Genomic DNA, 14,863 nt, shown 5'->3' on the forward strand with positions numbered 1-14,863 from the left:
AATTTTCTGAATAGTTATCATAGTTTGTTACTTAAACAAGATAGTGATCTTTTCTCCATTCCGTTGACTCTAATCTCCCGGCGTTTCTCTTCCGGAGTTCCGCATCCGTTCAAATAGTGAATTAACTTAAATCAAGTTACCCACGAAACGAAATTGGGTCAAAATGTAAAGTTGCACTTCGTGATGATGCATTCCTATCTGAGCTATTACTTCGATTATGGTACATAGATTCGCAAACGGTAACAATAGTGCATTTCAGATAATGATTACTTCAACACGAAGTAGTGGAACTCTGTGTTTGTTTTGATGTGTAGGTACGTAATATGATGCTTTCAACTTTAATTACGAAGTCTTTTAACGAAAATGGAAAAAATAATGAGGTCATTTACACTGCAGTGTATATACTATAATGTATATTTTTTTTATTTGTGTAAATTTAACGAGATCATGTCTCTCAACATTCACATCAATCGAGGGAGAGAAAGGAAAGAAACAAACAAATATCGCGAAAATTTATATCTGCCACGTTTCAGTCATTTACGTACATCTGATACCATAAGTAGCTGAAAGGAAAACAAAGAATGAACATGATGCCATCAGTGTCGGTAGGTTTTAAAATGACGGGGTGTTATTGGAAATTTTCCTTGAAAAATGCGAAGAGTTCGGAAAAGGTTATTCCCTCTAACGGGAATAAACAAAAAAACTGCCGTATTAAACCGAATATTGTGAAAATTGAATCTATTCCTTTATTTCCGACGAATCTTGTTTTTGTGCAATTTGATTCTACTGAAATTTTCACAATATGACTTGTTTAAATTCTATAAAAATCGTCTTGCTCTATTTTTTATGGTAAATAAAATGTACAACTTCATCGATTTTAATTCGATTGATAACTAAAATAAGAGAATATTTCGATTTGTTAAAACGTCGCCAAAAGATGTTTTAGACATTAAAATTAAGACATAAAATACAGAACACAACTCAGCAATTTTCGCTATAAGTCAAGAATTTATTATAAGAAAACTACATAAAAAATATATTCGAAATGGTGTTAATTAACGTTATAATGACATAATGAATCATTATATTTGACTCGTACTTTTTTATTTAGATTAAATAATATCAATTTTCGTCATGATTTGTAGACTTCTTAAGTAGGATACAATGTTTTTTAAAACTATCACAATGTTTTGGTTCATCACTACCTATACTTTGATTTGAAAGAACCTCTTTTTTGTAAGAAACGTTTATCGTAGTTTTTTATCTACAAAAAAAACCTCACAAAAAAATTATATAACCCAACTTTCTATACGAGGTGTAAATATTAAATGTGTCGAAACTCGTAGAATCCATTACTCAGAAACTAATTTATTGAAGAAAAAAAATCATTTTTGTTTTGATTTTGTACGAGGGTTATATACGAATCACAAATGTTCGTTTGTAAATGTGACATTTCCCAACAAAAAAATAGTTACCATGACTATGCCTATGAGAACGTTTCCCACTAATATAGACGAAACTGCAAGTAGCCTGAGAAGAAGACATCAAGAAGCCTGAGAAGAAATCAAGAAGCCTGCAGTGAAATTAAGTTTCGAGGGATACGTTTCTCCAAGGAAATTAATATAGACGATTCTGCAAGAAGCCTGAGGAGTTATCAGGAAGCCTGAAGAGACATCAAGAAACCTGAGGAATAATTAAGAAGCCTGAAGAGACATCAAGAAACCTGAAGAGAAATCATGAAGCCAGGGGCGAAATTAGTTTCTTAGGAGGACTTTTCTCACAAGGAAACTAATACAGACGAGATTGCAGGAAACCTGAGCAGAAATTAAGAAGCCTTATTGTCAATACATGTAATACATCTTTTCCTCTCGGTGTTCCTTGTCGAATTTTACATCCTACATTTTCTATCAAGTTCCTCAGGTGAATACTGCTTCAAGGTGGGCGAAATTTTGTTCAATGATTGGAGAAAAAAAATTACAGTCTCTATTCTTTTTTTACTTAATTCACAGTTTAATTAGTTAAAAACGAGACCGAAATAATTATTGATCAATCCTTTTTAGAAATAGAGTATATTTTGAACAAAAAGAAAAAGCCAAAAACTATTTACGGCGACATTCCATGTTGCCGGAAAATTTCTGATAGAAACCCTATTAAATTATGTTTGTTTGTGTCAACATTTCGCCTAGTTTATTTATTTAGATTACAAAAAGGTTGAACACATTCGCGATAAATCTCGCATACGGTTTTTTTTATGTACGAAAAAGTGGGTGAAGTAGTAAATTTTAAAAATATCGCTTGTGTGGAAAAATATTTGATTTGATAAACACCACGAAATTTATGTTTGTTTTCCTTCACAATAAAGTTGAACAAAACGAAAGTGACTGCCAATGATAGAGTAGAAAAAAACCCTAGAAGAAGCAAGTGATTTAAAGGGCGTGATCTTAAACCAAATCAAGTTTTTTAATAAGATATTTGTGAGACATATTTAGTAATTATTTGTTTCCAGAAGCAACTATGTACTTTATTAATTATATGTATGTAATTTCTGTTGGTGAAATTATAAAAAATTTATATTTGTGTAAGTAGGTAATAATAATATATTCAAAGCCCAACCGTCCGAGGAAGTAATACTTCTTGAATGCACTTCGGCTTCTTTGATATTTTTCTCTCTTGCAAATTCTCTTCGCTAAACGTTATCAGGTGATTTATTAATACCTACCGCTTTTGGTATGCAGATGAAAAGAAAACACTGTCAGTAGCGGTACCGGAAATGGAATAAGAAATAAAAAGAACCTTCGAATTATTGGTACCCTTAAAAATTGTCGTAAGATGAGGATTTAAACATATCCAATTTGATAGTGAAGCGAATTTTACCTGCAATTTATTTATACTTTTGTTACTTGATTCTAAGAGTTCGATTATTCTAAATTTCTATTATTTCTTCGGATACATATGACCGATATTATAGAAATTATATTTTTTCAACGAGTTTGTTTTATTTTATGGAGCTGAGGTATGGACACTAACAAAACACACTCAGAAGAAGTTAATAACATTTGTAAATAAAATATCAAGGAGGATATATGGGTCAGTTTTCGAAGGAGAATGCTAAAAAACAGAGAATTCAGGGACCGGTACAAACGACTAGATATTGTGGCTGTGATAAGAAGTACATAAGTGGCTGTATTATGTAAGAAGAAGGAATGAAAAGACAACAATAACGAGAGTGTGGAGAGGTCAACCAGATTGGAGGCGTCTACTTGGGAGACCAAGAGCAAGATAAAATGACCAAGTGGGTAAAGATGTAAGTAGACATGGCTGAGGATAGAAAATTATGGAGGCAATTTGGATTCAAGTGGCTATAATAATAGTAGTAGTAGTAATTATAGTAAATGCGCAAACTCACATTTCCTCATTTTTTGGTTTCAAATGTGTATTTACTCTAATTTTATTACTAACTTTTTGAACGAACTTGTATTTAAAATGATACGTCGCTGTTTCAGAACTATGTCTCGACAAATTGCATAACATGAACGTTAGTTTTCTCACAAAATCTGCTTTCTGTAAAAGAAAGTTTGTTTGTGTAATGAAATTGCCAATTATTTTTCAATACTTTTACGTAACGATAAAAACTTGAATGAAGGAAATAATAATAAGAATTCACACTTCCTTCCCAATTTTCATGAAGCGATCGATGATTTGAATGAACGTTTTGAATACGTAACATTTGTTGTAAATAATTATTACCCCATTGGTGATATTCTGATGACGTTTGTTGAAAATTGGACAATAAATCATTGATATGTTTGGAGATACTGAAACGGAAAATTCGATAAGAAACGAAAACTTAAACAAGAGACAAAAAAGTGGAAATATTGGGTAAAAAAGTAACCAAAAACCTCAAATATGATACTTGTAAACGTTTTTTTTTTTCAAATCAAAGATCGGCAAAGGTGACACAATATATATGTTACAGGAAAAGTAGATTGTAAGGGAGATTTGACTCTACCTAGGAAGAGTTAACTCTTACTAAAAGTTTCAGTAAAAGCTGGATAAACAGATCAACTTTACCTAGGAAGTGTTAATTATACCTACTGTGGTTTAGTAAAAGTTTATTCCGAGATGTTGCTCTTCTCATATAACTGCGCGGGCATATCTTTATTTTGTTTATGTTTATTCCAGCTCTAGTTGTTTACTGTCTTTACCGTTGTCTTCCCGTTCACGTGTCTATTTGATGCTATTAACAACAATAATTAGTTGCAGTTTGTTATAAAACTTCATTAATGAGCCCAGTAAACGAAGTAGTTTAAAGTTGTAAAGTTATCTACCTAATGTGTGTCGTGATTCTCCGAATTTGAACGATCTTACACTAATTGGACAGCCAAAAACCGAGTCGTAATGTGTTTTTCTTTCATTCATTAGATGCCGCTCAAGGCAAAGATAAACCGGAAAAGTGATATTTTGTTTTCTATAGATTCCAGGAGTGTTATTTGTTTGAGTTTGAAATGTTCCCAAATATCGAATGATCCATTTACAGATACTATTTCAATTATAATCTTTTTTCCCGATCACTCACTGTTTCTGTTTCCATGATATGTTTTTAAAAATTGATGCCTTGCTAGTTTTAATATTAATTAATTCAATACAAAAGCTTTTTCGCTTCGTTTCCTGGACTACAATTATTTCAGTGTGTATGTCTTTGAATTTTAATAATCACTTTCAGAGTGTAATAATTATGCTAGACTCCAAGGAACAAGTGTAAATCTAGAACGATCGGCTTCCAAAGTAAATTCACTGGCGTTGTCCAAATTGAAATACGACAGTTATATTGAAAAAGTCACAAGTCTAAAAACCTCGAGTAAAAAAAAAGCAATGATCTTAGGTTTTTAAGGCGATATGATATTATTGAAGTAAGCGGTATTACAAAACTAATTCACTCTGTCACAGACCAAGAAAACTTAAAGTATTATATTTTTGATGAAGAGCTGTTTGGAGTTCTAATAAGTGCATGTGTAAAAAGAAAGATGTACTCTGCAACTCAAAGTGTCACAAATCTTTACCTTGTTGTAATAAATAATAAACATTGTCCAATAAAATTTTTTATTTTGGAGTTTTTTTTATTTGTTTTTTATTTATTTTTGAGGAAGACTGTTTTTCCTTACGGAAAGTCAACTTTCCCTAATTCAAGATAGTAAGAGTATAATTTCATTAGATATAGTCAACTCTGACTTTCTTGTTGATTAAAATATAACTGTTTCCATTTAATCAGGTTTTCCAGAAAATATTAGTTAGAGTCGACTTTATCAAGGCCAAATCCGTTTTCCCCTTGCAAAAAGTCAATTTTGACTAACTCAAGGCAGTAAGAGTATACTTTCTCTAGGTCTAGTCAACTCTGTCTAGTAGATGTTGTTCAAAATTTATTACTTTTCCCTTATAATCAACTTTTACTAAAAAGTCCAGTTAGAGTCGACTTTACCTAGGAAGAGTCAATTCTTACTGGAGAATCCACATCCGGTGAATATTAAACTCAACATATTATTTTCAATATTTCTTTTAATTTGATAATTTGTTGAAAGGTACACTGTCGACAGCAATATAGTAACAAACTTCAATATCAATAGTCTGTATTGTTAATACTGTTAGAAACTGTCTCCGGAGATTCTCTTTGTTACCTGTTTAAACCAATTATCGAAATTGTTATGGGCGTATATTCCTACTCCGCATACAAATCCGATTTCCATAAACTGCATAATATTGTCGCAAACGATAGCGATGCGGTCGGATTTTAGATTCGGCTGCTAATTACTATACGAATTCGACTTAGTCGAGTTGAAACGTAAATTATTTATAAACTTGTTAAGAACATTTATTTTATCGAAATATTGTTTCGAGTAATTGATTTAAAATTTTAATGGTTAATTAGTAGTATTCTTCTTACTACATATACTATATACTACATACTACATACTACATACTACATATATATATATATATATATATATATATATATATATATATATATATATATATATATATATAAAAGAAAGTCGTATTAGTTACTCCACTTATAACTCCATTATAACTATTACTCCACGGCTGAACCGATTTACCTGAAAATTGGCATGGAGGTAGTTTATAGCCAGGAGAAGGACATAGGATACTTTTTATCCCGTCCGACAGCATTCCCGTGTGACTTGACATGAAATTTATCCCGTTCGACAGCATTCCCGTGTGACTTGACATGAAACGTCAGTCACTATAAAACGTGGTATAACAAAAAAGAATCAGACTTGGAATAACAAAACGCAAATGACAGCTATGTAATTGACGTATAATGACAGATATGTAATGACGTATGGATGACAATTTGATATTTATAAGAAATCAATAATAAAACTATTTCTATTAAATAAATAATTAACAATTATAATGTAATGATAATGCCATTGCCCATTCGTAAAAAGTGAAGTGAACTATAAAATTCGGTATGGTTGAAAATTTGAGTTTTTAGGTGAAGTGAAGTTTAATTAATAATGCCGCGACCAAGACGATCGCATTTTTACCGACAAAGCCGTGATGCAAGAAGAATACGAAATACTGCAAATGAAAGGACTGAAGAAGAACAAGAAATTGCACGTGAAAACCGCCGCGATAGTATGGCTCGACTTCGTGCTTCTCAATCACGAGAGCAAAGTGAAACAGTCCGTGAAACAGCTCGTACTGCTAGTACAGCTAGTACTGAAGGAAATACAGCTAATATTGGTCGATTAACTATACATACATTGATAGTCCACGTCATATGCATGAATATGCACAAGATGCAATGACATATGTTCGTCATTACGGTCGGCCCGATCTCTTTATTACTTTTACCTGTAATCCAAAATGGATAGAAATTACTCAATTGCTGCTTCCCGGACAAACATCAAGTGATAGACATGACATCACAGCACGTATATTCAGGCAAAAAATTCGGTCCCTGATGAACTTTATTGTTAAACAACGCGTCTTTGGAGATACTCGATGCTGGATGTATTGAATCGAATGACAAAAGCGAGGCCTGCTGCACGCACACATTCTTATTTGGTTAGTGGAAAGAATTCAGCCTGACCAAATAGATGATATCATATGTGCCTTTTCCTGATTATGAAGTCGACCCAGACCTACATGATGTTGTTACTACTAATATGATTCATGGACCGTGTGGTGCCATCAATCCCCAATCACCTTGCATGGTCGATGGAAAGTGCTCTAAACGATATCCACGGAAATTAACGGCGGAGACTGTCACTGGCAATGATGGTTATCCGCTGTATCGGCGTCGATCACCAGATGACAACGGTCGAACTGTCACAACGAAAGTGAAAAGAATGGATTTCGTTGTCGACAACAGTTGGATTGTTCCATATTCGTTACTTATTTCTAAATCGTCCAAAACACATTGCAACGTTGAATACTGCAATTCAGTTAAGTTCATAAAATATATTTGCAAATATGTCACGAAAGGCAGTGATATGGCGGTTTTTGGATTACAATCCTCGAATATCAACGATGAAATTTCACGCTATCAAGTTGGTCGTTCTGTGAACAGTAATGAAGCGATTTGGCGTATATTCGCATTTCCCATTCACGAACGTCATCCTACTGTTACGGATTTGGCGGTGCATCTAGAGGATGGTCAACGAGTATATTTCACGGCTTCGAATGCTACGCAAAGTGCTGAAACACCTCCAGCAACTACATTGACCAGTTTTTTTGCAATCTGCCAAAGCGATCAGTTTGCACGAACTTTGCTTTACTCGGAGATGCCACGTTATTATACTTGGAATGCTTCATCGAAGAATTTTCAAAGACGGAAGCAAGGCGATGCGGTTCCTGGGTATCCAGATGTGCGTTCTACTGATGCTCTTGGTCGTATGTATACAATTAATCCAAAGAATAATGAATGTTTCTATTTGCGGTTGTTGCTGGAAAATGTGCGTGGGCCAACGTCATTTGAATCACTACGAACTGTTAATGGTGTAATATTCCCAACATATCGTGCTGCATGTGAAGAATTGAAGTTATTAGAAAACGATAGTCATTGGGATATGACAATCGCTGAAGCCATTATCTCTGCATCTCCAAGTCAGATACGCACATTATTCGCTATCAAAATTTCGACATGTTTTCCATCAAACCCATGTAACCTGTGGCACAAATACAAGGATAATATGTCAGAAGATATTTTACATCAAATTCGTGTTAGTTCCAGAAATCACGATATTGAGATGAATGAGGAGATACATAATCGTGCTTTACTCTTGATCGAAGATATGTGTGACCTCATGTGCGGTAATTTATTAATCAGGTTAGGAATGCCAGTACCATATCGTGAAATGAATGACGCATTTAATCGAGAATTGGAACGGGAACGTGAATATGATCACCAGGAATTAGAATTAGTAGTTCAAACGAATGTACCCCTGTTGAATTACCAAGAAAAGGAAGTTTATGATACTTTAATGAAGGCAATCGATGATGGAAATGGTGGTTTATATTTCCTAGATGCCCCTGGTGGAACTGGCAAGACATTTCTCATGTCATTAGTTTTAGCAACTGTTCGGGCGAGATCTAACATAGCGGTTGCAGTTGCTTCTTTTGGAATAGCAGTCACATTGTTACGGCTCATTCAGCATTCAAATTACCGTTAAATCTTCAAACTATTGAAGAACCAACGTGTAATATTGAAAAACACTCAGCAATGGGCAAAGTTTTAGCGGTATCGAAAATCATCATCTGGGACGAATACACAATGGCGCATAAACGTGCATTAAAAGCACTTAACCGAACATTAAAAGATTTACGCAATGACTCGAGATGTTTTGGAGGAGCAATGATTTTACTGTCTGCCGATTTCCGCCAAATACTGCCAGTAATTCCAAGATCTACGGCTGCCGACGAAATAAACGCTTGCCTCAAATCGTCAAATCTATGACTCTATGTGAAGAAACTGCAACTGACAACAAACATGAGAGTTACATTGCTTAATGATACATCTGCTGAACATTTCTCGGAGCAATTGCTGACTATCGGTAATGGTCAAGTACCTGTCGATGAATCGAGCGGATTAATATCATTTCCAAATAATTTCTGTAATTTTGTCTCATCAAAAGACGAACTTATCAACAATGTATTTCCAGAAATTATTTCTAACTACAAAAATAATGAATGGTTGAGTGAGCGAGCAATTTTAGCGGCTAAGAATAAATATGTAGATGACCTAAACTACATAATTCAAAATAAGATCATTGGAACAATGCATTCATTCAAATCTATTGACTGCGTCACAAATGAGGATGAAGCCACCAACTATCCAATTGAATTTTTAAACTCTTTGGACGTGCCTGGCTTACCACCGCACAATTTACGCCTAAAGGTTGGCTCCGTAGTAATCATGCTTCGAAACATAAACCAACCAAAACTGTGCAACGGTACGCGTTTGGTGGTTAGAAAATTGATGAACAATGTAATTTACGCTACGATAATGATAGGAAAATTCAAAGGTGAGGATACCGATGATCCCAACCGATATGCCGTTTGAATTTAAAAGACTTCAATTTCCGATACGTCTTGCATTTGCCATGACCATCAACAAATCACAAGGCCAATCCTTAAAAATTTGTGGTTTAAATCTAGAACATTCATGTTTTTCCCATGGTCAATTATACGTGGCATGTTCACGGGTCGGAAGACCATCTGCGTTGTTTGTTTTTGCGCCTGATAATAAAACAAAAAATGTCGTGTATCACAAGGTACTCAAAATTCGCATAAGCTGAAATTTGACATTATAAATGAAATGTCAAAAGTCCTCTTCGATCCTATCCTACAAAAAATTTTATTCAAGGTCAAAAGTACAAAATTCAGGTTTTTTCCATTTTTCTCGAAAACAGTAAGTATCATCGTGAAAGTAGATCAGACAAAAGTTGTAGATCATACAATTTTCTACAAAAATGGTGCAGTCACTTTTTCTTTTATGACTCACCATTCGTGAGATATCGCGGTTTTAATCATTAGAAAATTCATATTTTACATAATATGCACTAAAATTTAGCCTGTATACGTCACCGGACGTTAGATATAAATGAAAATAAGAGTATTGATGCCGCAGAACAACGTCATCGGACTACAAAAACATCTTTATCTGTTGATATCGTTTTTGATCGATCTATGAAAGTTCCAACAAACCAACAACAATTTCTTGCAAATACTCACAATAAGTCTCGCTTCATTTTAATGCTATGTGAAATGTCAAACTCATATTTTATTTTTACATGCAATAACTGGTTGCGATACTACATCAGCAATTTTTAAAAGAGGTAAAACATCAGTATTTAAATTGTTTGAGAAACGTAATGATTTAATTCATTGCGCAGAAGTATTGCAATGTATGTTGCTCCAAAAAAAATTTATTCCATAGACAAATATAGATATTTGAAGTTTGTTAAATCTGCATGGAACAATAAAACAGTACAGTTGTCTTATCTGCCTCCAACATCTGCTTCTGCCTTTCAACATTTGTATCGTATGTATTACCAAGTTCAAGTGTGGCTAGGCAATGAGCTGGACCCAGAAGAATGGGGTTGAAAATTAACAGCTAGTTATTTGGGGCCAATTCAAACTTTACTCCCGCGTGCTCTAGAAAAACTACTCAATACTATTTTTTGTAAATGCAGGACGGATTGTAGTAAACATTTTGGCTGTCAAAAAGAGGGATTATTTTGTTCGCCAGTATGCATCAATTGTCAGGGTCAGACTTGCTCCAATATTGAAACAAATACAACAGATGAAGATATTTATGATATTAATGAAGAGATTATTGATGCATCCCTTTTCTTCGAACAGCGAACAGAAATTCTGCAAGAAGAAGAGAATGAAGATGAAGAAATAATTGTCGAAGTAGAATTAGACAATCATCTTATATAATGACTTGTAGAAAAAAACAACCTATTCCACTTTAATCATTAGCAATATTACTATTCTTTCAATTAATAGGATACGATCTGATCAAACTTTCTTTATTACAATAGATCGTGGAGTATACCTACTGTGGAAATCACGTTAAAAAAAATACGCCAAGTACATGACGTGATAGGTGGTGCGGAAATGTGTGCATATTATGTAAAATATGAATTTTCTAATGATTGAAACCGCAATATCTCACGAATGGTGAGTCCTAAGAAAAAAAGTAACTTGACCATTTTTGTAGAGAATCGTATGATCTACAGCTTTTTTCTGATCTACTTTCACGATAATATTTACTGTTTTCGAGAAAAATGGAAAAAACCTTAATTTTGTACTTTTGACCTTGAATAAAATTTTTTGCAGAAGCAGGATCGAAGGGGACTTTTGACATTTCATTTATAATGATGTATTTAATGTCTCTGTCAATTTTCAGCTTTATGCGAATTTTGCCTAAGTCAAATATCTACTTTGACTGGACTATAGTAAAATGAATCGATAAAAGGAATTCGTAACAGTCGAAATGTCTGTCACGTAGTATTTAATGAACTCCCTAATATATATTTCTTTTTGCTCGTGATGATAACCTTAATCGGTTAAATGTGACTTGATTGAAAATCATATCGTTACAGAATTCGAAAAATTATTTTAACACCATTAAATAATTTATAGGTTTTTTTCAATGGGACCTTTTGTATCATTTAATTTCAAAGTAGAATATTAATTGAATGTTTTTTTCTATTGAAAAAATATGAGAAAACTAAATCAAATGAATATTCGAGGAATTTGATAAATATTAAATATTATAAGGTGTGGAAAGGCGTAAAAAATTAATAAAAGTCATTCTATGTTTGTTTTTTATAAATAACAATGATACGATGGAAATATACATGAACTTTAAAATATTTTTATTATACTATTTCAATTAAGTAATCGTGAAATTCTTTATGTATTAACATTCTCGTAATTTGAAAGAACGAAATAGTTGAATCAAACTAAACCGTCGAAATGAAAAAGACCGTGAAAGTTAATGACTTTCCTTGGTTTAAAGGAAATGGCGTTTGTAGTTTCAGATCCACTGTGAGTTAACAAGCATTTACCTCGAAACACGTTTGTTCTGTTTCAGAATAGAAGAACATAATATATTACAGTAAAGTAACAAATATTAATAAATATTGTAAATTTACTAATTTACCTTTGGATGATTTCAGTTTCAGACTTCTAGTTGTTTGTATTTTTTTGTATTTTCTTGAAATATTCGTAAATAATTTACGAATATAATTATTATACTCTTTCATATATATTTTCAAACTCATATTATTATTGTATTTCTTTTCTAATTGTGAATATTTATGGAAACATGGAAATCTTTCGATAATAGAAATTCTAAATGACGAAACATAAACATTGTATAATGAAATCTAATTAAAACGTATCTCAATTCTATTGACCTTTATACCCGCTACTTGACACTAACAATTCGAAAATATAACAAATCCTCAGTGTTGTTTTCAAATTCATTTGGTTACGTCAATACTTATTCGCACAGTAATTACGATGACAGATTTAAAAATAGTCGTAGTCGGTTCGGGCGTAATAGGAGTGACTACTGCTAACGAGTTATTAAACAGTTTTAATAATGTAGAAGTTACAATTTTGGCCGATCAATTTTACGAAGATACGTGCAGTTGGGTAGCTGCTGGATTATTTAGGCCAGGTATTGGATTTATTGGACCTGACGCAAAAACGACGCAGTACGTGAAATATGATAAATAAATATAAACTTGATGATCTGATGTATAAAAAGTGAAACGGTCGTTTTGCTTATTTTTAGAAAATGGATAAATGATTCTTATCATTACTGGAAAAATATTCACGACAATTCTTATGGAGCAGATGTTGGAGTTGCGGAGATATCGGGGTATATTTTTTCAAATCAGCACAAATCAATTGTTAGAGTAAGTATAGATTATTGAAAAAATGCAAAAGCATTATTAAATATTCACAGAAAATGCGGCAGTTTCATTATTTTTAGATATTAATTTATTTCATGAAGTTGTAATGGAATTGTTTTTTGTATTGCAATTTCAGAATCCATATATCGAGAAATTATTACCGATATACAGAAAAGCAACAGAAAAAGAACTAACTACTTTATGTCCCGAAACATGGAAATATGGTTCATTTTTGACGACCCTAGTTACGGATTCTTCAATCTACCTTCCATGGGCAACGAACAAATTTAAATCATCTGGAGGAAAGATTGTGCAACGGCATGTAAAAAGATTGGAATCCTTAGGACATGAATACGACATAATTGTTAATTGTACTGGAATGGGAGCAAAATATTTATGCAAAGACAACAAAATGGTACCTATTCGAGGACAAGTTATTAAGGTGAATTTTTCTAATATTGTTTAAAACATTGTTTGCAATATTGTGCTCACAAATAGAAAGTAATCTGAGAGTCAGATCTTCTATATTTTGATTTGATTAATTCCCTTATTTATCGGTTATAATCTCCTCAACCCTCGGTGAACCAGATTTATTATTAATATTAGTTTTATTCAATAGAATTATTTTTTGTTTTTTAGGTTGACGCTCCTTGGATGAAGACGTTTTACTATGGCGAACTTGATACTTATGTAATACCGGGTCTTAGATACGTCACTTTAGGCGGTTGTAGAAATTATGATTCTTACAACACGAAACCTGATAAATTTGATGCTTTATCTATACGAGAACGTTGTGAAAAATTGGTACCGAGTATTAAATCAGCCAAAGAAGTGAATCACTTAGTTGGATTGAGACCGTACAGAAGTACGGTAAGAGTCGAAAAGGAGGTTTTGGTAACAACCGCCGATAAAAAAATTAAAATCGTCCATAATTACGGTCATGGGGGATATGGAGTAACAACGGCACCTGGAACTTCGTTATACGCGTGCCAGTTGGTGAAAGAATTATGGAGCGGTAATAGCAAACTATAAAAGAAATATTGTGAAACAGAAAATTAATTTTGGGTTAATAATAATATTGGATTTTTAACAAAACGTTTATAACATAATAAAATATATATTGAAATGATGCATTCTCTGAAGAATCCTTATTTTTAAGTAAGTTAATCTTCGAGTCGTTCCAAGTAGATTGGTTGAGTGGAATCTAATGAAAACTCGGACCGCCAATTATAGAGAGATTTCTAGATTACCCACTACCCGAGGTTTAATGAAAAGATAATTAGAGAAAGGAATTTTTGCTTATTTTTAACTTAATTATCTGAAAAACGAAATTAATTCAGCGAAAAATATTTTTGATGCATTATCTTTTTAATTATGTCGATGAAAAATGTGATTTTTTTTATTTTTCCTAGATAATTCAGTCGAGATCTATTTTTTATTATACCGTTGATTATTTATAGGATTTCGAATCCTATTTTTGTATACTCTAAATTGAAATTAGAAATTCATTTATATGTTTGGATGAAATAAAAACGATATAAAGAGAGAAAGGTATTTTCAAAATAAGCACAGACCTTGTTTCACGATTTCAGATTAATGCAATGAAAAAAGAAAGTAGAAGAAACAAGTCCATTCAGGCGCTCTATCCAACCGATTTACTTATTTTTTTTCTTCAATGAAAGGTATTGATGCACAGATCAGCCATCATCCATCGGATTTCATCTAATTTTCACCATTCTCAAGTTATACTCAAATGCGATTTCCCCCTGTACATTACTTATGGGAGTTTTTCACATACACACGTTCTATCCTCAATATCTCAGGTTCTATTCAAGATAGAGACTTCGTTTTGGTTTAAGAGCACTCGCTGAAACACCTTCTTTCTTTTGAGTTTTTGAACACTTAAA

At 32.8% G+C, this 14,863-nt stretch overlaps 1 protein-coding gene across 1 annotated transcript; it reads left to right on the top strand.

The window, feature by feature from the left end:
* Positions 1 to 12,421: 12,421 nt before the first annotated feature.
* LOC130446458 (D-aspartate oxidase) lies at positions 12,422 to 14,506 on the top strand. The gene is made up of 4 exons (XM_056782730.1): positions 12,422 to 12,755; positions 12,836 to 12,959; positions 13,093 to 13,398; positions 13,596 to 14,506. The coding sequence occupies exons 1-4, from the start codon at positions 12,559 to 12,561 to the stop codon at positions 13,986 to 13,988; spliced, it is 1,020 nt and encodes a 339-aa protein (XP_056638708.1). The 5' UTR covers positions 12,422 to 12,558; the 3' UTR covers positions 13,989 to 14,506.
* Positions 14,507 to 14,863: the final 357 nt, after the last annotated feature.

This window comes from Diorhabda sublineata, chromosome 7 (assembly GCF_026230105.1).
Source record: "Diorhabda sublineata isolate icDioSubl1.1 chromosome 7, icDioSubl1.1, whole genome shotgun sequence".
Classification (NCBI taxonomy): domain Eukaryota; kingdom Metazoa; phylum Arthropoda; class Insecta; order Coleoptera; family Chrysomelidae; genus Diorhabda; species Diorhabda sublineata.

Excerpts from the sequence above, each read along its gene's own strand:
- LOC130446458 (XM_056782730.1), top strand. The coding sequence starts at position 12,559 with ATGACAGATTTAAAAATAGTCGTAGTCGGTTCGGGCGTAATAGGAGTG. Across the intron at positions 12,756-12,835 it reads CCTGACGCAAAAACGACGCA|AAAATGGATAAATGATTCTT; the intron begins GTACGTGAAATA and ends GCTTATTTTTAG. Across the intron at positions 12,960-13,092 it reads AGCACAAATCAATTGTTAGA|AATCCATATATCGAGAAATT; the intron begins GTAAGTATAGAT and ends TTGCAATTTCAG.